The sequence below is a fragment of the Protobothrops mucrosquamatus genome, unplaced genomic scaffold (assembly GCF_001527695.2).
Source record: "Protobothrops mucrosquamatus isolate PMUCROS unplaced genomic scaffold, P.Mucros_1.0 scaffold166, whole genome shotgun sequence".
In the NCBI taxonomy this organism is placed as follows: domain Eukaryota; kingdom Metazoa; phylum Chordata; class Lepidosauria; order Squamata; family Viperidae; genus Protobothrops; species Protobothrops mucrosquamatus.
Genome location: NW_015386528.1, coordinates 1,130,013 through 1,153,909, shown reverse-complemented (window position 1 = coordinate 1,153,909; position 23,897 = coordinate 1,130,013). Strand labels below are relative to the sequence as shown.

Sequence of the window (23,897 nt, the reverse complement as noted above, 5' to 3'; positions counted from 1 at the left end):
ATCCCCCTACAGCAATGCAACAGTAGTAGGATATTATGGGAGCTGTCTCAACAAATTACAGGGTAGAAGATTTGCAAATCTTTATATTTAGCAATATAATCTAAGGCCCTAATATTTGGACACAGTGCCTCCCACTAGAACAACTAGAATTGTACCTTATGCTTGTTAGAGGAGGCAAAAAAAATAATAATCATGAGATCATTGTAAATTTTACCTTTCCTTCACTTTTCCACGATAGAAAAAAGCCAAATTCATCAACTTTAAACAGGCAGCTTGGCTCAAAAACAGAAGATTCCTGTTGAAAGAAAAATCCAAAATATTCAGGTCTGCAAGGAAGAATTTAAAACCCAAATTATCCACCTTTTTTAAAAAAAAAATCAGAGACAAAATATGTTAAATGAATTAATAACCAAAGCAGCAAAGTGGTGTTGTAGAAATGTTACTCAATAGAGTTAAATGGTATGATCTTGAAGCACTCTAATAAGTTTACAGCTTTTACCTATGAAGGAATATTCTTAGGACCCAATAGATTTCTATACTGACTTAAGGACCCAGGTGTATCCATGTCTACCATTCACTGCAACAGTCTGTTATGATTCCTGCATAGGAACCACAAATGAAGTTTTGTTTGTGCCATGGAAATAATCTCTTGCATTTATATTAAAGCACTGCATCATGTTGGAAAAGTTTAGCTGCATATTTCTAATACCAACTAGATATTTTTATATTTGGGATGGGGAACTAAATACTGAAGTATATTTTTCTAAGCAAAAAATCATTCAGCAAGCTACTTACATTTTATTGTTGTATGCTACAATTATTGGGAATGAGATTTGCAACAATCTTAGCAGGCCTTAAATGTTTAAAAATCTTTTTTTTTTATTTCAAGAGCTAAGAAAATGGAGTAAGATATTGGGATTTCAGCCTTTTACTTACTTGTCATGTTAAAAAGAACGTTCAGCTCATCTATAAAATGCTTGAGATTCCGTTTATGTCAAGCATGTTAAAGTATCAAACAATAGTACTAACTAGACTGTTATATTCAGTTAAACAAACTATCTACTGCTTAAAGGAATGTTGATCCCATGGTTAAATAAAAGAACAACATACTGCATTTTAATCTTTTGAAATGCAATATGTTCCCTCTCACATTCCTTGGGATGACCTCTTTTTATCCTTTTACATTTATGCAAATCACCGAATTCTCTCCCTTGCCTATACGCTATATATTTTTTGTCCTGGATGTGGATAAAAGCTATGGCTTTCTGGCCTTCATTACCTTGTGGTCTATGGACATTCTTTTCTTTCTATGCATTTTTCAATGAGGAATTTTAAAAGATGGCAAAAAGGGAGCAATTCAATTGCTGCCCATTCATAAAACAATATATTTAAATACATGTGCACTCACCAACTTGAGTGGTGAGAGCATTATCATTTCCAAGACTGTTTGCTGGAGGGGAACAATCATTCAGAATCTTTATATAGAGAGATATAATGTGGATTAGTATTATTTATAATTCTGCCTAGCGAGCAGGACTCTGGAGGAAGAGATCAGCTTTATTTCGGTTCTTTTTCTTCTCTTTATCATGGCCGCCAGGATGCTTAAGTTAGGTTTAGCTCAGAATGAGCCCTCTTTTTTTGACCCTATCTTGCACATCATCTACTTTAATAAAAAGGTGGTGTTTGATATTCCTCTCTGAAGCAATAATGACCAGGAACAGATTTCTATTATTTGCCCTCAGAATGGAACTTCCAGCTGTATTTCCAGATACTGTATAAGCTCCTTACCTCTTCATATCTGTCAAAAATAGCTCCATCCTGTAGAAAGGAAGGCACTGACTTCTGCCAGTTAAATTCATATGGTTTTGCCATTCTGTGGACCACCCTGGATAATAATAAAAAAAACAAATAAAATAAATTGTTGCCATGTTTAATTCTCATAAGGAACCACAATACATGGTCAATTAGGACTATTCATACTGCCACTTGTTCTTTATAGTAAATCCTAGAGAAAACACTCAATTCACATGAAAATTCAGACAAAGCCTCCAAAAAAATCTGAATTTTGCCTGTAAGGTATCTTAACTAGCAATAACCACCATTTGAAATGTTGAGATTGTATAATAGGTATGCTCACAAAAGGCTCTGTGAGGATGCAATAAGAACAAAGCATTCATTTATCGGAAAGCTACGGTAATTACTGAGGATGCCTATAATTTCTGGCATCCAGGAGACCCACTAATTACCCTTATTTACCTGTTTTTCAGATCAATGGGCATATTTCTAAATCAGTACCAATCAACTACCAATCCTTTTAATTTTCTAAAAGTATTCATGATTTCCTTCTTAGAATGAAAGATGTACTTTGCTCATGATAACCATCTATGTGGTTTTGTTATTAGAATAAAGTAACAATTTTAAAAAATTCACTCTGGTGGTAGAAGCCTGGCTGGTAGCAAAGAAAATATCCATCACACTAATTTTAGTAAATATTTATAAGTTCTCATTTTAATCAACTGTTTGATTTTAAGTGATGGAATTGAGAATTAAACCATCATGACTTTCATTAAGATATTTAGCTGAAAATGACAAACATTCAGGAACAAAAATGAAAACATTCAAAATACTATTTAATATTATTAATCACAGAGATTTTGAAGTAAACCCTGGGGTTACAAGTCTGAAAATATGAAGAGCATCAATAGCCAGAGGCAGCTAAAGAAAAATATATGAACTGGTGATCTCATTAAAAGCTGCAGTGTGGAGAGAAAAAAAAAACACCAACAAAAGGAAAGACAAAACAGTTTAGCCATGGCAAATTGCTGAAAAGTATTGCTAGACAACATAATTTTCATTTAAATAAACAAAGCAGCCTTTATTTCAAGTTCTAAAAAACTGCACTTTCTCTGCAGAATTTAGATGTACCTTTTTTTAAAAAAATATTTACAATCTAAAAGTCTGTAGAAACAAATTTTGCAAAGGATTTCAGGCCTCTGGCCTTTTATCCCCTTCACAGGATAACCTTCAAAAGCAGAATGAAATGGGACTCAGAGTGGTGCTATTATTAAAAGACTGGGGGGGGGAAACATCTTGAAACCATGTTCAGCATTCTGTCCTTATCTTGTTATGCTATCCAACTCAATGGAATTTTGGAAACATATTATGCAAAAGCATTCAAGGCTCTTGCGGTCCATCTGGCTGTCCATCAGCAGGATAACTCCCCCTCACCAAAGAGAGAATGGGATCAAATTTGGTGTGGTAGTCAAAGCCAACAAGAGAAAGGTTGAGACTGAAAATTAGCTGGATCAGGTAAAGGGTAGAAGAGAAAAACCTTCCAGAAAGATTTCCCCAATGCATTCCTATGAGACGGAATAGGGCAAGCACTTCCTTCCTAGTCATTTGGCCCAAAGCTATTTTAAGGAATTGGACAACCTACCTAAACATTCCCTGCACTGCATCCTTTCTTTTACTTATTTGATTACGAGAAGGTTGGGAAGTGAACTGTGATTGGAACATTAAATTAAAAATATCAAAAGGAGTTCTTTCAATACTTCTTTGCTTTTGTCTGCTGAAAATTAACGTAGACATAGTACATTACCTTAAACAAAACACTCATGACCTTCAGAAAATTATGTTTTAGACGAAAAGTAAAAGCAAAGAAGTTCTGAACTCCTTGGAGATGAAGCACTAATATACAAACATGACTTTGTCCAATAATGAAAACTATTTCAGACTTGTAAAGGTAGGGAAAGGAAATTAACGTGATCTCAGAGCCCTGTTCTCTCTTTTCACCTTCTAACGTCAAATTGCTTCTGAAAGCAAGATACAGGAACAAAGATGTGCAATTACGAGAGAGGCAGAACACTCTTTTGAAAACTTGCTACCTCTTCCTGCAACCGCCAACTCCTCAAAATTCTTGAGGATAATTTTACCTATGCTTTAGATACTTTCCAAACCCAGATCGTCCATTATTTTATTTTAAGCACTCAAAATCATTTGCTACAATACCCTTTAAATATGCATTGTAAGAACCCATAATTATAAATGAAACCAAAATTTAATAATGTAATCTTTTCTTTGCCAGTGAAAAAGATGGGGCTTATTTGATTTCTTTCTCTAAAAAGTATATTGGGCTTATTTTTCTCTTATTGTATATTCGTGTAACACCAAGACTAAGCAAAATCTTAAATATAAAATACATTGAAATACTGGGTATCATTTTGAAAGAAGACCTCCAAGGATATTATATCCCTGCCCTACAATATAGTATTTCCTCAAAGGTGATTTTCCCCCTGGTCCTCCAACAGTTAATAGCACAAAGGAACTTTATGTGTTATATCTGTGGAGTAAAGACACTCATGGGAGAATAGCATTTGTTGCTGACACATAGATGATGAAAATCAAATCAATGTCCTAATGAAACTTTCAATCAGTGTTTTTTAAATTGCAATTCTTGACCATTTTAAACAAAAATAAGAAGCATACATGCAAAATAGAAATCAATGGTTCATAATTAAGTAACTTGTAGCTATCAAGGCTACAAAGGACATCAGAAATATATTGTTTGTATTGACAGCTTCACTTCAATAACAATAAAAGGTAAATTAGCCAGACTTTACAAAGCATCTTGACTATAGTTTTAAAAGTAATTTTAAAAAAGTAGACATCATTTTCTTTTAATATTATGGGGAAACTATAGCACAATAAAACCTCTGTCGTTATCAGTACATTCTCTGACACAGAAGGACAATAAATGCAGCACTGATATGAAATGCTTGCCGAATCTCTTCTCTATGGAATCAAGATGATGAAACTTTATGGGAACTTATAAAATAATATCAGGAGTTTGAAGCCTCTTCTTGTTAGCAATCAAAAACTGAAGCACATATTGTTAGTTTGGATGCCAACAATAATGAATTTTGGTGATCGAAGTCATATAATCTTAGCAAAACCAGGTGAACAATGCCCAATTCTTTGAATTTAACAGTTCAACTGATAACCTTCATGTGACAATTTCTACAACATCTAATGAGATCATAAAGCAACTGACCCAAACTCTTTGGTCCAAAAGGCAAGGAAAAATGCTCATGTGTTACAAAGAAAATTGAAACCCATCCAAATGAAGTACTTCAGTAAAGATGCCAAGAAGTGATTTGAGGAAGAATACCTGAATATTCTGTACATATAATTCTCCCATGTACATATGATATCCAATATTGAACAATATTTAGTTACAATTCTAACAGACATTTGAAAAGAAAATATTTTAAGTATATTTATCTTAATAACTGACTGTTCTCTAAGTAAAATGCATAGAGATTACATATACTACAAACTGGAGAAGAAAATCACAAATCAGTTTCTGCAATTCAGAATCATAGCTTCGCAACTGAATACAGCGAAGCTGTTTTTAAAAATGCCCTGATCCAGCATATATCTGTGATTCCACAGGCTGCAATGGTGAAGATGACTGGCTGATCAAAAGCAATGCCAGCAAGGGTCAGTGTGCCTTGGTTGATTTCAAAAAGTTAAGCAAGGCTGGACCTAATTAGCCTTTGGACACAATATAACAGATCTACCTGAGCTGTAGGTTACATAGGGAAGTCAAAAAAGACGGTGGGACAAGAAGACGGTGGGGGGGCCACTTTTGTGTTCTTGCCAAGAAAACTACATGGACATGTTGAGCTCCATTCAAAATAGGCTCTTTTTGGTGTATTTATTTCCTTTTTTAATATCAATTGACAATCACTTGTCCTATCTTCTGACCCATTGCTCAGAGGTAGATCTCATTAAGTGGTTATTTCCACTTCATTATTATCCACAGAGACAGAAACTTTTTGAGGCAAAATCATTATTAACCTTTTCAACAATTGATAATAAACGTTTCATAAAATGTGACTGACATTATAACAACATCAAAGACAACTGAGAAATGTTTTGACCAAGATTCCTTAAATCTGGGGTATGAAATTAATCATAAGAACTTTTGGTTCTATATTTTATGAGTATTATACTGCAGGTAAAGCATTTATTTGTGCATCAGACTGAATTTACCAGAAACACTTTAACTCACACTGAAATTAATTTAAGAGGAACTTTGACCAAATCAAGGACAAAAATAAATTGTGAAGGGCTGATTACAAGCCACTAATAGAATTCAGAACAAATGAAAATTCAATTACCTTTAAGTACTGAAATAAAAGAAATGCTAAACATACTGCCAGCAAGAATTTCTCTAATTTCCAGAAATTTAATTAAAAAAAACTATCTTGAGATTTTAGTTTGACATAAATAAAAATTAACTGATACTATAACAAAAAAAAAGCAGGGGGGGGGATGACAAAAGTCTTTAGTAGATAATCTAGCTTAAAACATGAACATTTTTTAAAAAAAGATAAATCAAAATACGTACCGTAAATCATTAAATGAAAAAGAAAGATCACATGTGCTTGATACGTATTTTGGGAAGAGAGTGTGACTTCGGTTAATGCTTTTTGGCCTACACTCAACAAGCAAGATAGCCATATAACTTTTCAGTCAGAACACTTTTCAAGGCCTCCCAGATGCATCAGGAGATGCCACTCTCCAGATTCCCCAGCCAACAAACAGTTTGGCAACTCTGTGAACTGCAGCTGAACCCACTGAGGGAACACCAAATTGGAGGGTGGAATAAACATGCACTGATCATGCATTATATTAAAAACACGAAGGGCAAAGAGATGCTAGGCAATAACATAATCATAATCAAGGATGAAAGGAATCCAGTTACCTGAAAGGAAACTAGTTTCCTGAAATATAAAATGCCAATAACACTATTTGCTTCCTGTTCCAGAGGAGGAAAAAAGGTTGTATAACATGGAAAAAATTTGTGGCTCTCTAGAGCTTAATATAAATGCCAATAGTTCAAGCTAGCTTGGCTAATGTTGAATCCTGTATTTTAACCTTATCGGGAGTATTGTAGGTTGTCTACTCGTGCTCTGAAAGTTGATGACCTCTAGCCTGTACATAGGTATGTGGGCAGTTTCTACAGCAAACACATCCACAAAGGAAACAAAAGGATGATTTGTAACAGTTTCTATTTGTTGTAACTGATTTTACCTGCAAAATCTGTTTCGTATGGAATAGCTATGGAATACAGGAATATAAGAGAGACACGGTATAATGAATGTTCTCAGTCAAGAAATATATTGGTTCAGAAGGCATCTATTAGAGGCATCTTAATGGGATTGTTGTGAGGCTAGAAAGGCTGGTATTTATATTTTAAAAGGAAGTCTAGCATAGAAAATAAATAAATGCACAATATTTCAAATAATCTAGTAAATACACTTTGGGTGAAATTGGAAAAAAAAATATCCCCCCCAAACCAATTAAATTCCAATTAATCCTTTCCCTTTCTTTCATTTGGAGGGAGCAACTGAATAATTCGATATTGCATTTACCCAATATCAAAATATACTTCTGACATTTTTATTAATGTGCTGAGATCACATAGTGCCCTGGGGTATGTGTGAAGAATATGAATTGTATGCAGCAATATCTTTGGTTGCTGTGCAACCATAATATATATATCCATGGGGGGGGGAATGCTGTGGGAGAGTTAGGCTATATCTGCAAAAAGGATAACAAAGGATAAACAATGTTAATTGTTTGTGAGGCACTCTGACATATATTTGAGATGAGAAGCTATATAAATTGAAATAAATACAATCATATAGAGTACAGAGAAATGGACATGCACTCAGGAGACAGGAAATGAAATCTTAAATGTAAATAAACATGAGTATGTTACTCCTTGCAGTTTATCGTAATTTTAGCTACCATAAGAAGTTTCTTTTTCAGATAGTTCCTAATAATGCTGAAGAACAAACTCAAATGCAATTTGTATGTATTTCCCACAACTTTAATGGGGAAACATGATAGTAAATTAAACTGAGTTATACTGCTACATTATATCACTTAAACTTAGTTTGATGCATGATCAATTCTTTTTTGTATATATTTTAATAAAAGGCTTTAAAACAAAGGTAAAAATGATACAAATTAATATAAAGGCAGTAAAAAGAACAAGGAAGAAATTAAAGAGAAAAGTAAAAGTGCAAAAAAAGAAAGAAAAATAGAAAAGAAAAAATAGACATCCAGTCTTCCTCACAGCAGTTATAAGTACAATTAAAATATATGTGGAATTCATTATATGCATATCAGAATAATGCATTTAAAATTTAATTCTTTTAATTTTATTCTTTTAATAATGCACTTAAAATCATTCTTAAAAAAAGCCATTGCCAAAGATAGAGAAGGAATATAGTTAAGTTGAATTCTATTCCTTTGTTGATATAAAATATAGTTAAATTTAATATTATTAGAGGTAACTACATTTCTCTTTGTTAAGTATCAAAATCCTTGTTACCATTCATGATCGCTGTCCATAACATTATTATTACAATTATAAGAACCTTAGCAGAATTTTTGTTATAGTTTGTTGCACCCTGTTCCTCTATCCATTAACATTAACTCTGTTGGAGAAAATCCAAGTAAAGTACACCATGACCGAATGTAACTGTATGTAACAGCAGAGTAGTTTCTTTACAAAAAGGTTCTGTTTAGGATTAGCAAGGCCAAAAAGACTGGAATGTAATTGGAGAGTACACACTGAATCCCTTGTCAAGGAAACATCAGATTCCTTGACTTGGATTTTAAAATAAACACAAAGTTCTACTTTTAGAGAAACAAAGGAACAGGCAAATATACAATACACAATGCCTGGCTTGGAAGAGCATACATGAAAAGGAACCCAGATCAGATGTATAGAAACATTTGCTTAGTAACTATAACAAAACATTACGCTGGGATGTTTATTCTGTTGGTGTAGTTTTATTGGCAGATCAGTCAAGAGTGCAAAGACATGCTCCGACTATGGACACCACATATGACAAACCCTATAAACCTTCAGATGTCATCCTCTATGGCAACAGGATTTTATTCCAAAAATGAATCTGGCAGTAATAAATTTCCTATTCTTGACCTATGTAGAGAGAAAAAAAATATCTCCAAGACACCATCAGCTGACCAACCACAGTTCTCAATGCCCTCTTATAAACTCCAAATACAAAATCCATAAATGTCTTGATGAGGCTCATGGCTATGTTATTCTCTCTTCATGTGATTGAACACATGAGGTACTAAGAGGGGATCTCTGGTAATAAAAGCTATGGATAAACAATAGCCCACACAAAAAAGAGGGGGGAATCTTTACAGATTTCTTCCTCAGGTCTTGCAGCTGAAAATAGATAGGAATACAAAGGACACTTCTCTTCCTAGAGGCTGTAGAGAGGGGCAGAGATAGTGAAGGAATGTGGAAAGCCATTTGCAGATAAAACAAACAGTCAATAATATCTCGGCCCTGGGAAAGAAGTCAGTATGAGGAAGAGACTGAAAATAGCCCTGCCTTGATTCTGTAGAAAAAACTGGCAGGCTTTCAAGATTCTGTTAGTATACTCTACAAAATAAAGTGGAGTTCAAGTAGTGTTTGTGGCAGTCTCATTCCTGGCCTGGTCTACCTCAAAGAGCACACATCAATCTTGAAGGCCTCACAACTCTCTAATCAGAGACTACCTGCAGCCAAAGCAGTATTTGTTCACTCTCAAGGGAGAGTGAACACAGATGTTTGGAGGAGTTCAGGATCAATTTCTAACTTCACAGGTTCTCCAAACTGACTTGGCCTGTAGCAAAGAACTGTAAAATGGTAAAAATGTCCTACTTCAGGATTCCAGAGACTAATCCCAAACACCAAACCATTTCTTTCCAAGGATGTTGTGTAGATAGGCAGTAGCCATGACTGATCAACCATTCGGTCATTTTACCATTCTATAAATCATATGCAATCAGGACTTGTAATTATACAAAGCACACCAAATCAGCCAAATACTGTTTTTAGTATGTCTTCAGGCCTCACCATCAAATGGGTTCAAGGTGAAGGCACACTAGATGACTATCAGATGCTGGAGAAGTGAAAACGGGCATGCAGAAATTGACCCTGGAAAAAATCTGAATGGGAATTTGTTGGGAGAACAAATGTGAAAATATCAAAACAAAGCAAACACTGAAATACTGCTAGATAAGATAGGAGTTGACTATAGCTCTGTGTCATCCTGGGACATAGGTCTGGTTATTGGTGCTCTCTGTGAAGATATCTCTGTATAGTATTTTTAAATAGCTATTGTCATAGTAACTTTTACAAGTAAAAAGGCTTTTAAAAACACATATGCCTAGCACAACTAACAAAATTTACATATTCTGTTAATTCATATGTTATTTAACCATATTTTACTGAATGCATCACAATTGGCTGAATGCCATGAATAAACTCACTTATTTTGTTTCTGTATTTAGATTTCTACATTTTTATTTTTAGATATTTCCCATTTAAAAGAAAAACATTATACATAGTCAAAGTAATCTAATTATGCAACCATTAATGCCAACTTTTGGAGACAATTATTTAATACAGAATTACCCAAAGGGATATCTAAATGTATTGCATCAGTCTGAAGTAGACTAATAAATAATGTTTTAAAATATCACAGCAGACAATATTTATTGGCAGGCAGTAAGTCTAATTAACATGCGTCCTGTCACCCAAATTAGAGTTATTGCTGCTCTCTGCCAGCTGAATTCCCTTTCCATTTTGTCATGCAATTACATAAGAATGTTCAGTTTACAAAATGTGGATAAATATGATGCACAATATAAAAACAAATTCAAAAGTAAAGTCTACAGTTGGAGGGCCAATCACAAAAATGTGTTGGATGAGGGCCAATAATTATAAAATAGATTCAAATTAATGAATCATCAGCTTATTCTGGATAAGGTTATGTTCCCAAGTTTAGTCACTCTCCCTTATATACTAAAACTAATTGACAATAATATCTTAATAGGCTTGAGTAGTATGGAGCGACTAAATCCAGTTTCAGCTACCTGACTAGCTATTGCCTTTCCTAAACAGGGATAAATTAATGTAAACAACCAGGTATCACAACTGGTAAGGTAGCCTGAAGATAACCAGAAACAGAAGCTGAAGGACTATCAAGTCAGTCAGCATGTTCAAATCCTGTCAGCAAAATAAATGGTACAAATTTGCCAGTAATATTTTTCAGGATGAATGCATTAGTCATGCCAGCTGAGAATCTGAACACAACTACCTTAGTTTAGACAAAACCATGTTTATTAGCCATCCTCTTACCTTTTTCCACCAGGTTCCATATATTTATTTGTTTTCAAATATGAAGCTTTTTTCATTTTGAATCATGGATCACACTGCTCTCAAACACACTTCTAACATCCCTATTTAAAATATTTTTGCTTCCACTTAATTTCTCAGTTATGTATCCAGTGTTACTACTATAAGACATCCAGATACAATTTGTACCATTTGCCACAGTGAGACATGAAGTAAGATTATACACTTGTCCAGCTACAGTATATTTCAGTACTCTATCTAATTCTGAGCACCGTAGTTTAAGAAGGGTCAGAGAAAGTGAAACAAATTCAGAGAAGTGCAGTGGAGATGATCAGTGGAATTGATGCTAGGTTTTACCAAGAGACATGTAAGAAATAATAATATTTAGCCATGAGAAGAGAAGAACGATGGAGCACTGTTTAAATACCTGTAATGATGTCACACAGAAAAGCGAGACATTCTGTCTCAGAGTACCAGACATGAAATAATGGCTTCAAATTACAGGAAGACAGATTAGAACTGAAGTATTATAAAAAGATTCCTAATAGTATCATCTGACAGCAGAACCAATAACCCAGACAAATGTTAAGATTCCCCTTTCTCTGCATGGTTTAGACCAAGGAGACTGTTTAATTAAGATTCCTGTGTTTCTGTGTGATGGCTTAAATTGCCTCTCCTACTCCCGTAATCCTCATCCATTCTCCGTTGCCATGAGAAAAAGAGATGTTAACATATCTCTGAACAATTCATTAGAAAACAATTGTTTTGAAGTTGAGTGCAAATTTTGGTTGAGGTTTACCAAATTACATTCAATGATCAGTGATTAACCTGAAACTAAAAAAATAATAATAATTCCATCCATTTCTAAAATGTCATCTAGCTACTCCACCCCAAAACTGTCCCATCTGCTTGTGTTCACAGGAAGTTGCAGGACCATCAACCTATAATTTCCCTGACAGAATCAGAACAGGAGCTGGAGGAGATGGATGAATTCCCTCTCCAATTAGAAAAAAAGAGTGATAGTGCCTCAAAAATAATAAGCGCCTAATTCTCCTGATTTTAATGACACTGTAACTGAGCATGTGATAAATACACGGGAAATAAATGTCAATCAAAACATTTTTCAGAACAATACTGGAAAATACAGATAATCATGTAACCTAAAATTGCTGAGAGAAGCAAAGAACTACCAAACATGAACAATAAATATATAGTATAGTATATAGTTAACAATATATAATCTATTATACTAGTGTTCCTCTCTAAATCTAAAATCACAGAGAGACATTTGAGTTAGTATAGGCTCAAAATCAAAGTACTGTTTTGAATGATATGTTAGTGCCACAGAAATGGGAAGCAATGTAAGGTTTTCTTAGGTGTGGCCTTACTACATTGTCTGCAGTACTATCAGATTACATAAAGATTATCTTGGAAAAACAAGATGTTCATGAATCTTTGCCCTCAAAAAGCAACCATCCTAAATGGACCGCAGTCCTATGCAACGTCCAGTCCTAAGTACATAAAACTCTCCATAGGTTAAATCTGTAGAGGTGCCATTTCAATACAAGTATGACCAGTCACTGCAACAAAGCTCTCAAAACACCACAGAGTAAAATATTTTCCCTGAAATGGCATCTTAATGCAACATTTTACACATAGTTTCTGTGGGATTTCCTCCAAGATAAACATGAACAGAATTGAAGCCTCATTGTTATCGTATAAATACCCCTTTCTATTTTTGTGGATCAAGCCGTTAAAAAGTTTGACAATAGTTTTAAGGGTCAAAATAGCTAAGTTCTCCTTTATGTCCTGAAATCATGGATTTGCTGACCAAGGATACTGTGTTTTTGTATCTATGCTGTAGTCGACCCTTTAGTTTGGGACTTAGGAATTCAGATATAATGGGAACATTTATTAGCATTTATTAATGATAGCAAACCATGTTTTCAATTTAAGAGAATAAGACACAGTGAACTTTAGATTATTTACAACATCTGAATCTTATAGTTTAAGCTTAATATACTATTACTATCTAATAACAGCTGACAATTCTAAGACTGATTTTTCTCAAGAATTGTATGGTTGTTTCATGTTTCTCTATGGGAAGAAAGAAACTGAGTCAAAAAAGATCTGAAAAAGATGCAGGTTTCTGAAACAAGACACAGGATGCTGCTACTGCATCCAGTTTTGGTTACCACGATGTAAAAAAGATGCTGAGACTCTAGAAAGAGTACAGAGAAGAGCAACAAAGATGACTAGGGGACTGGAGGCTAAAGCATATAAGGAATGCCTGCTGGAATTGGGTATGTCTAGTTTAACGAAGAGAAGGACGAGGGGGGGACATGATAGCAGTGTTCCAATATCTCAGGGGCTGCCACAAAGAAGAGGGAGTCAAGCTATTCTCCAAGGCGCCTGAAGGCAGGATGAGAAGCAATGGGTGGAAACTGATTAAGGAGAGAAGCAACCTAGAACTAAGGAGAAACTTCCTGACAGTTAGAACAATTAACCAATGGAACAACCTGCCTCCAGAAGTGGTGAATGCTCCAACACTGGAAGTTTTTAAGAAGAGACTGGACAGCCATTTGTCTGAAATGGTGTAGGGTTCCTGCCTGGGCAGGAGGTTGGACTCGATGACCTCCAAGGTCCCTTCCAACTTTATTATTATTATTATTATTATTATTATTATTATTATTATTATTATTATTATTATTATTATTATTATTATTCTGTCTGCTATAAGGGTAATGATCATGGTCACCTGATTCTTTCTATATTAGATGCACTGAAACCAGAAAGATTGAATTTATGCATATACATTTATACTTGACAATAAAATATTTGAGCAGGGTTACACTATCAGGTAATAAAATGAGTTTCAAGCAGCAAAGTAAAAGGTGACATCCACACTAGGTCAACAAGAAAGGAATAAAAGTCTCAGATTGCGATGCTATATAAATCTGTCAAATTCACTATATTGTATTCCTGTAATTATGCCTTTCTCAAACTGATATCTCAGTTGGAAAAAAGTGTAAAAAAAGAACAAAAGGATCACGTCCCATTTTATTGGGTTGCATAATCTAAGACTGCAACTTAACTGGCTGGGGGTTTTGTTACTTATCTTGAGGTGCAGACCCATCCCAAAACTAGACCACAGCTAAATCCAAGGTCTCCAAATGTATTGGCAACAGACTCATTTGGATTTTTGAGAACAGGTTAAGGGTATTTGCACAAAATATCTGGCATGTTAGGCATGGCTGATCTCAAACACCCATTTAGCAATGGGGGAAGATGTTCCTCATCATTACTTCTAGTCTCCCAGAATGTTGTCTATCACCTCAAACTACTTTTAGTCGTTTTCCTGGCATCTAGACACAGTTCCAAAAAAGCACTTAATTGCAGCTTCCCCCTCATTTATTTTGCAAGAACGCCTCTGCACGGGAGAGGAGAAATTATTATAAATAAACATAATATTGAAGATTGGTGCTGGCTTTGGAGCATGCTGGCATCACTTTTAAGAAAAAGATGTGGATCACTCAGCTTAGTTGTTGATTTAAAAAGCCAGTATTTTATGCAAGATCACATAGTCTAGTTTATAGCAAATAAACAAAAACATGAAGGCTTTTCTGGAGATAAATGTGATACTTCCCTTTCTTGATATCTAATATCGAAGCATTATTCTCAGAACCAATGAATTTATTAGTTAAATAGATCTGCATTTCCTTTTCCACTTATATGGGGTTCCAGAGGAAAGGGAGCTGTTATCCAAAACTAAGTTTCCTCATTACTGGTTTTATCTCCTGGTCATTCAGAAAATGGACACTGCAGAGTTTAATGACCTATTCCATCATCCAACAATAATGGTTTTAGGGAGATACTAAAACTAACTTGTGCAATAGCCACCAGGAAGAAATAAACTGAGGAAAATACAATTAGAATGCTTACTTTGAAAACGTTAATGGAATATAGAATACCTCTCACACTTAAAAGTTCACACTTATTTCCTAAAAGATCAGGAAGAGAGTTTCAACAAAACTGTAAACAAACATTAAATATAGAAAGATAATTAAGTACAAAGTGTAATACATAAAACACACAACTGATTTTCCCAGCATGCTACTTTTAGTGATTCATTTCAGGAAGTTCTTTTAACATATTTAGAGTAAGTAAGAAATTTGTTTAAATATTCTGGAGATTGGATTCATGTAAACTTAATTAGACTTCCTCTTTACACAGGTGCTTTTGAGCTGTGATCTTATCTTACCAGTACTCCTTGGAACTGCTGAGTATTCTTACTCATCCTGATGGGGATAACTGACACTACAATGCATTACTTCCAACATATCAAGAGTGACTTCATAGTTTGGGGCATGGGATGGAAAGCTAGGACTTAAGCAATTCTACACACACCCCTTATATGAAGGTAAACGAATGTCCTTTTTGCACTCCTATCTTTGGCTTTATGGCAGCCTTCCTACAGCTGGTTCCTCTACGATAATTTTTCACAATTCTCAGTTGTACTCTTAACATATCTGGATGATCCCAGGTTGAGAAAAATTGCCACATGGTATTTGCCTAGAAAAGTAGCCCAGTGTTCAAGGGACAACTAGATTTTGAGACCAGGTATGAGTGATAAGGATTTGCAGAAATTCCTATATATTGATTTATGCCCGGATTATGTTCATATATGGTGCTATGGCCCAGTTTGCTTTAGTTCCAGTGTGTCAAACAAGCAAAAGTGGCTGAGTCATAAAGCACTGAGTCATAAAGCACTATGCATAAAGTCCCATGCCTCACTTCACACAACATACAATATGGCTTAGGTATAATCTTGGAACCAAATCAAAATCATTCCTCCTTTAAGAAAGAGTTTGTTCTCAGAAAAGAAAAATGCATTAAGTATGCTGGAGTGCCCTATGCTTCCTTCTCAGTTATTTTTGTCTTCAAGTTACAATGATATAAAATGCCACAGATACGTTTAAACTATGTAAATGAAAAGTAAATTTACTTTTCTTTGGCAATAGAGGCAAATCCAATTTTCACTATAGAAAGCAATTATTATAGAATAGCTATACCTACGTCATCAGAAATGTTTAAATTCTCACATTCCAAACAGCCTATGAAATAAAGCACAGCTTAGCAAAGTCCGAATCAAACACTGTTACTGAGATACCAATATTAATTTACCAAAGGTATTATCTATGCAGATCCCAAAGTATTTTATTTGCATTAAATAATGGTTATTGCATTTGCATAGAAAAAAAAATAACAACTGTTTGAAACCATCCTCAGGTTACCTTGAAGTTCTCAAGTTAGGAAGGAAGGAAGGAAGGAAGGAAGGAAGGAAGGAAGGAAGGAAGGAAGGAAGGAAGGAAGGAAGGAAGGAAGGAAGGAAGGAAGGAAGGAAAAGGGGAAGGGAAGGGAAAGAAGAAATTGCTTACTAATGATCTATCAGCCTTGGTGATCAACTGAAAAGTTGTGGACAGGCAGAACAGAGAGCTCAAATAATAAATAAATAAAACCCGATGATTTTGGATCTAGATATCCCAAACAATAGAACCAACGTTTCCTACACTATTTATAGTTCCCTTTCCTAGTCTCCTCCTAGATATTAAATTAAGGTTCTGTATGCCATTCACAGGAGACAATTTACTTTGCTCCAAACAGGCGTCTTATTTATTATGACAAGAACTGGTAGATGTATAAAACTTTCATATGAATGTTGTATTTGTTTTTATTAATTAAATAAATATGCATGTTTTTGTTTAAACATGGAAGTAGAATCTATTATAATATAATGACCAGTGTACATCCAATGGTGATATAACAATATTTCTAATTGTTAACAAATGTAATTGCCATTGTAATTGGAAGATCATTATCCTTCTTTTAGATGACCATTCTTCAGAAACCTCTAAGAAGGTTGTAAAATTTCTATCAATGGCTATAGCTGTTAGAAGCCACTTGGTTCCTCTCTCATGCTATTGTACTAATCATTCATAACCTGTTAATTATTTCAGAATGTTCTTGGAATTAAAAAAGCCTCTTTTATTATATTTATTATGTTATTGGTTTCATACAGAAAACTATCTATTATGGCACATAATCAATCACTCAATCAATTAACCGCTGATCATTTTCTTCTGCTTGGTCTTGGATGGTAAATAAATTGATGAAAGAAGACACTATCCTGTTGCAAAAAAACAGGAAACTTACCAAATAGCAATTATCTGGGTAGATAAAAAGTGTTCTTTTGGTGAACTGGGAAGCTACTTTCTGTAAAAGATTATTACAGTGTTATTTACGCAAACTTCACAGATTAAGTGAAATATGACTGAGACAAGGGTTAATTAAATGTTTCTTTCTCACTCTAGGGGAACAGGAGAGTCTAAGATACATGTGCAAGTAGTCCTCGTTTAGCGACTTTTTATGAAATTATGAAAAAGTGACTTTATGGCCAATCCTTACATTTACAACGTTTGCAGGCAAGTAAAACAAACGAACAAAAAAGCTGAAGTGAGATCAATAGAATATATATAACTGAGGCTTGAATTGTGAAGTCCCTGATGCTGAGTTTGGTTGTTGGCTTGCTTATCAGTACTATGAGTGTGAGATTTACTCCCTGTTTATATGCTGTACTGCCTTGCCAGTGTTGGTAGGGGTGTGATTTTCTGCTTTGGTAGTTCCTTGATTTCTATCCACAGGTGAGGAACAGTAAAGGAAACTGCTCAGAAGTAGCTCCATGGGTCTGTCTTGGTTCTTAGGGCCTGACACCAATCTTATCAAAATAAAGCAACTATTTGCATCACTATAGATAAACTCTGAGGATTGCTAAAGAGGATCCTCCTTAACTCTCTTTCTCCTGGCCAAACTATGGAATATTTTTTGTAAGTTTTGTTGTCTCTTTGTTCTATGGCAGTGGTTCTCAACCTGTGGGTCGGGACCCCATTTGGGGTCGATCGACCATTTCACGGGGGTCGCCAAGCAAGGCCGTCCGCCATTTTTTTTGTCTGCCATTTTTTTTCCCCTTTTCCGGTGTGTGCCTTACCTCCCTTGGGCTGGGCCAGCTGGTGGTCGGCCTGCTCCGTCTCTGGCGCTTGCCAGCTACGCCTTGGCCGGCACAGGGGGCGGAACCACGCATGCGCGGCGCTCCCGGGCAGGGAAAGTCCTCGACTTATGACCGGTTGGGTAGTCGTCGACTTACGACCGGTTTAGTCCTCAACTTATGACCGGTTGGGTAGTCGTCGACTTACGACCGGTTTAGTCCTCGACTTGCGACCAGTTTAGTCCTCGACTTACGACCGGTTGGGGTCGCGGCATTAAAAAGGTTAAGAACCACTGTTCTATGGAATGCAGATTCTCCCTCCTGAGAATCGAGATTACATTCCACCATAAAATGGTTTGGATATTTCTCATCAAAATTCAAGATTTTATAATGACAGCTATCTATGTTAACAGTACAAAAATAGAAATAAAAATGAACTACTATTGTCACAATCCAAGACTGGGTCTGTACCCAGCGTTGTTTAAGCCCAAAATGAACACACTAAGGTGGAGATTTGCATGAACAGCTTTATTTGGTGCTGAGAAAAGACACAGAGAGATTCTCCAAACAGTGTGTAACACCTCTTTACACACTCTTTACATTCTAAATGTTCCTTTATCACTATGTTAAAAAAAACCACCTTTTACGTTTGCAAAGCAACCAAGGAAATGGTTGGCCCATCAACAGTAAAAAGGAAAAGAAAAGAAATGTATACTGAAACTACAAGAATGAAATGTGGCTATTAAAAAAGCATTTCATCAAAGTTAGTCCAATTTTTATGAAAGGCAAAACATTTCTCTGGAGAAAATAGATGAGCATGTAAAGAAACAAAATTTATTACGAATGGTCCTGTAACAATGTGAAATTTGTGAAGCTATAAAAAAAGTTAAAAGCAAGAGCTATGCCTGGAGCAGCTGGCTTCCTGAGTTCTTATTATAAATGTTTTGAGGATGAACTTTTACAACCTTAAAAAATATGATTAATTCTATTTTACAGGGAGGAAAGATGCCACAAAGCTGGAAAGAGGCCAATGTAGCATTAGTATCTAAAGAGGGACGAGATTTGACTTTAACAAGAAACTGTAGGTTGATATCGTTATTCAATACTATATAATGACTACAAGTTGTTTACGATGATTCTGGCTGATAAACTGAAAATAATTCTGCAAGAATTTATTCATGAGGATCAATGGCTTTTTATCTAAAAGGCATTTAAAGGACAATATTAGAAATGTGTTGGATATTTTGGAATACTTGGAGGAACATAATGAAAAATAAGTCACATTGATTTTCTTAGACACAGAGAAGGCTTTTGAGAATTTGAACAGGTCTTTTTGCTCAAAGTTTTGGAAGATATGAACTTGAAGAGAGAACTTTATAAAAAAGATACTGCACAGAAAGCTCAAACAGTTGTTAATGGAGATCTAACAAAACCTTGTGAGATACAAAAGGGAACAAGACAGGGATGCCAATTGTTTCCTCTCTTGTTTATTTTGGTCCTTGAAATATTGAATAAAGATGTAGCACAAGATGAGAGGATTGTGAGAGTAAAGATTAAAAAAGAATGTATAAATTAATGGCTTTTGCAGATGATTTGATGTTGGTTTTGGAAGATCTTTTAAAGGGAATTGAAACACTAGTGGAAAACTAAAAGACTTTGGTATATTAAGTAAGTTTTAAGACTAACAAACAGAATATGAAAATGATAACAAAACATGAAAATAGAGAATCAAATAGAAATGATAAACAAAATGGGTTTTAAGATTGAGAAGAATGACGAATATGAATTGTATGTTTCTTATTTATAGTTATCTGAAAGATTTAAGGTAGACAAAAAAGTTTATGATATTGAACATTGTTAAGATTGACCTTGAAATAAAACTGTGAACAAATTATGAACATGTAATTGCAAAAATGTGTACACCTTTATTGAAATTTGAAACAGAAGAACAATTGAAAGAATGTATGATTCAGTGGGCTAAAAATGTTGGTTATAATGTACAGCTGGAACAATGGGAAAATAACTGGCTGAAAGAATTGAAATTTACATTATGTTACAATCTTAAAGAGAGCTTTTAGAAAATTATGTACTATTAGCATATGACACCAGATAAATTTAGCTACTTTGTTCTGTATAATTTAGGAAATAATATTACATATTTGCTCAGCCATTTTTTTCTCTCCTATATGGGCTGGGACTACAACATTCCAAATTCTAAGAATTGTAAGCCCACATCCATCCGATGCATGTTGGCTAAGGCATACTGCTTATGGCTTACTTTACATGTTCCCAGTTCTCATTTTTCCTGCCATTTCCCCTAGTTCTGTTTCAATTTTTTTAGAGAAGAAATTAATCTGATCTGTTTTCTGAGCAAGTGAAAACCTCAAATTATGCTCGATCTCAGGAAGATCCTATAAACAGCAAATATTATCCTATCCCGTTGCTATAATGAAGCTGTAGTTTCACTTATGGGTTTATTATCTGGAATATTAAACATATGAAATGACTAAGAATAATAACCAAAAAAGGCAAAAACAAAGCATTATCTGTATTTGTGACACAGCTCTGAAGATCGGCTTATTAAATTATTGTAAGAAAAAACAAACCAAATTGAAAAATGACTGGAAAGATAATTAGATTGTCTCACTGCCAATAACAACATAACAATCTATGCAGTTACCCATTTTATAACCTTAAATTCTACAACTATATTGAATGGCATTCGATACCGTTACTGAGAAAACAACCGAGACATACAAACTGGAAAAGAGCCTTATGCAACAACTTGTTTATAAGATTTTCCTTCTGAATTCATTACTCTTTGTTCTTTCTTTTATGTCGTTATCAAATCATTGATTTCTCATGTTCTTTTCATGTTCTTTCTGTGCCTTTATAATACTGCAAGAAACTCAAAGACATAAAAAAGGCCCAGAAGAACTTGTGTAACTTCTATATCTAGGCAACCTTAGAACTTCTTTCTTTAAAGAAGTATGGGCTACCCAGAGGCAAGTTGGACGTCCACACTTATATGTCAGCAATTGGCCCATCTGCTTCCATATTCTTTCTTCTTGTGCCCAGAAATCCTGTCCAGCCTGATGTTCAGTCAAGGAGGATACAGGTAATCTTCAACTTACAACAGTCTGTTTAATGATCATTCAAAGTTACAATGGCACTGAAAAATGTGACTTATGACCGTTTTTCACAGTTACGACCTTTGCAACATCCCCAGGATCACGTGATCAAAATTCAGATGCTTGGCAACTGGTTTATATTTATGACTGTTGCTGTGTCCCAGGGTCATGTGATCACCTTTTGCAACCAAGCAAAGTCAATGGGGAAGCCAGGTTCATTTAATAACCGGGTTACTAACTTATCAACTGCAGTGACTCACTTAACAACTGTGGCAAGAAATGTCATAAAATGGGTTAAAACTCATTTAACAAATGTCTTACTTAACAACAAAAATTTGGGGCTCAAATGTGATCATAAGTCGAGGACTACCTATACTTATAATCTAAAGCATTTCTGGATATTGGCAACTAAATGGCAAAAGTATCTGACTTTTTCTGTGATGATTGAAAAATCTAGGGTGCTTCTGCCATAAGAATTATGGAAAGCCATAACAGAGGTTAGAAATCAGTCAGGGTAATATTGGGTTTTGTATTTTGAGTTTTTTTGTCTCTGAGTCACCATAAGTGAGTTGGGCAGCCATATAAATTTTCTAAAAAATTAAATAGTCTGTTCTAGAAGTATTTGATTTTACCTTTAAAAGTTCTTTACCGAAGCACTGACGGTTTTTTAAAATAAAAATATACACAATTTCTAAGAACAAGCAGTTTGGAAACATATCTATCTAAAGAAAAATGTTCTACCATGCTTACTTTGTAGCCTACTAAAGATCTCTCCTTGTAAAAGATCATACTTCAGTTTTGTATTGGGATAATGGGCAACAACTACACGTTCTTTATTTCCTATGTGCTTCCTCCACTAGTTTTTAAACATAATCTATTCCCTCCTGATGGGAGAAAAACATTTTTATTTTTTTTTTGCAAAGTGTAGATAGGGATAGGGATTTGCTTCTCTGAGATGAGATGGTTTTGTGATAGCAACAGCAGCTATAGCTAGTCCACTGTGGATTTTTTCCATAGATTGGCCAAAGTGAGTTAATACTATTAGTGGTAATGATGGTTAAAGAAGTACTTGCCCTTCCAAAACTTAATACTTCTAGGTATTTTCAACTACAACTTCCCAGGATTGTATTAATTTTTTTTGGCTGCTGCCACATACTGCTTACTCATGTTTAAGTGATCGTCCACTAGGACTCCAAGGTCCCTCTCAGAGTTACTGTTTTTGAGCCAGGTTTCACCTAATCTGTACTTGTACCTTTGGTTTTTCCTGCCCAGATGTAAAACCTTGCTTTTCTCCACATTAAATTTCATTTTGTGAGATAGGGTCCATTCAAGTCTGTCAAGATCTTTTTGGATCCTGAGCTTGTCTTCTGGGATATTGGCTATTCCTGCCAACTTAGTGTCATCTGCAAATTTGATGAGTTCCCCTTCTGTTCCCCCATCTATGTCATTTATGAAGATATTGAAGAGTATTGGGCCTAAGACAGAACCTTGTGGTATCCCCACTGCTTACTTCCCTCCGTGTAGATATAGTACCATTAAGGATTACTTGTTGAGTACGGTTTGTCAGTCAGTTACAAATCCATATGGTGGTGATGCTGTCTATCCCACATTTTTCTAGCTTACCAAGAAGTAGGTTGTGGTCTACTTTGTCAAATGCCTTGCTGAAGTCTAAATATACTATGTCAACAGCATTTCGCTGGTCTACTAATTTAGTCACTTTGTCAAAGAATGAAATAAGATTGGTTTTGCATGATCTGTTTTTAACAAACCCGTATTGGCTTCTAGTTATAACTTTATTTGTTTCTAGATGTTCATAGATCTGTGTTTTGATTATTTTATTGATGTTTCCTATGTGTAGTTCCTATGTGATGTTTCCTCTGTAGTTTCCTATGTGATTTTTTTCCCCTTTTTTGAAGATGGGAACCACATCAGCTATTTTCCAATCCTCTGGTAGTTCCCCAGTGCTCCAATATTTTTTTAAAGATACAATGGTTCTGAGATAACATCTGCCAGCTCCTTCAGAACTCTGGGATGTTAATCTAACATACATCAGGAAGGCACCAAGATGGTGAAAAGCAAAATCATAGATGGAATAGCAAAATCACTAATAGTTGAGAATTTTCATACTCATGACAAATCTATAGCTAGCTATACGGTGATAGACTTCAAGCTGAGAAGTAAGGAACATATTCATAGACACCACTGCAATAAATCAATTTGAAAACAGCATATATTAACATGCTGGAATTATCACAATTATTTATACAACTTGGAAATAGTAATATGTCATTTTTTCCTTTCAAACACCACAAAATATAAGCAAATGCGTGTAAATATGCATGTTATGAAATCAATATAATATTCAATTAATATCATAATTACATTGCCTTGTTCTTTTCCTATCTTCCAATCAATAGAGAAAATAACAAAATATTTGTTAACAAATAGCAAAAGAAAAGAGGCTAACTGGTAACAACTGTTTTCTTCT

General features: G+C 34.8%; 1 protein-coding gene across 1 annotated transcript in view; it reads right to left on the bottom strand.

The window, feature by feature from the left end:
- The window catches only part of PLCB4 (phospholipase C beta 4), a 170,995-nt gene that overhangs the window by 84,567 nt on the left and 62,531 nt on the right, over positions 1 to 23,897 (bottom strand). Inside the window, exons 2-3 of the mRNA XM_015813546.1 lie at positions 1,789 to 1,885; positions 215 to 295 (exon numbers count right to left, since the gene is read on the bottom strand). Coding sequence (XP_015669032.1) covers positions 215 to 295; positions 1,789 to 1,872 — 165 coding nt within the window. The 5' untranslated portion in view covers positions 1,873 to 1,885. The remainder of the gene's footprint in view (positions 1 to 214; positions 296 to 1,788; positions 1,886 to 23,897) is intronic.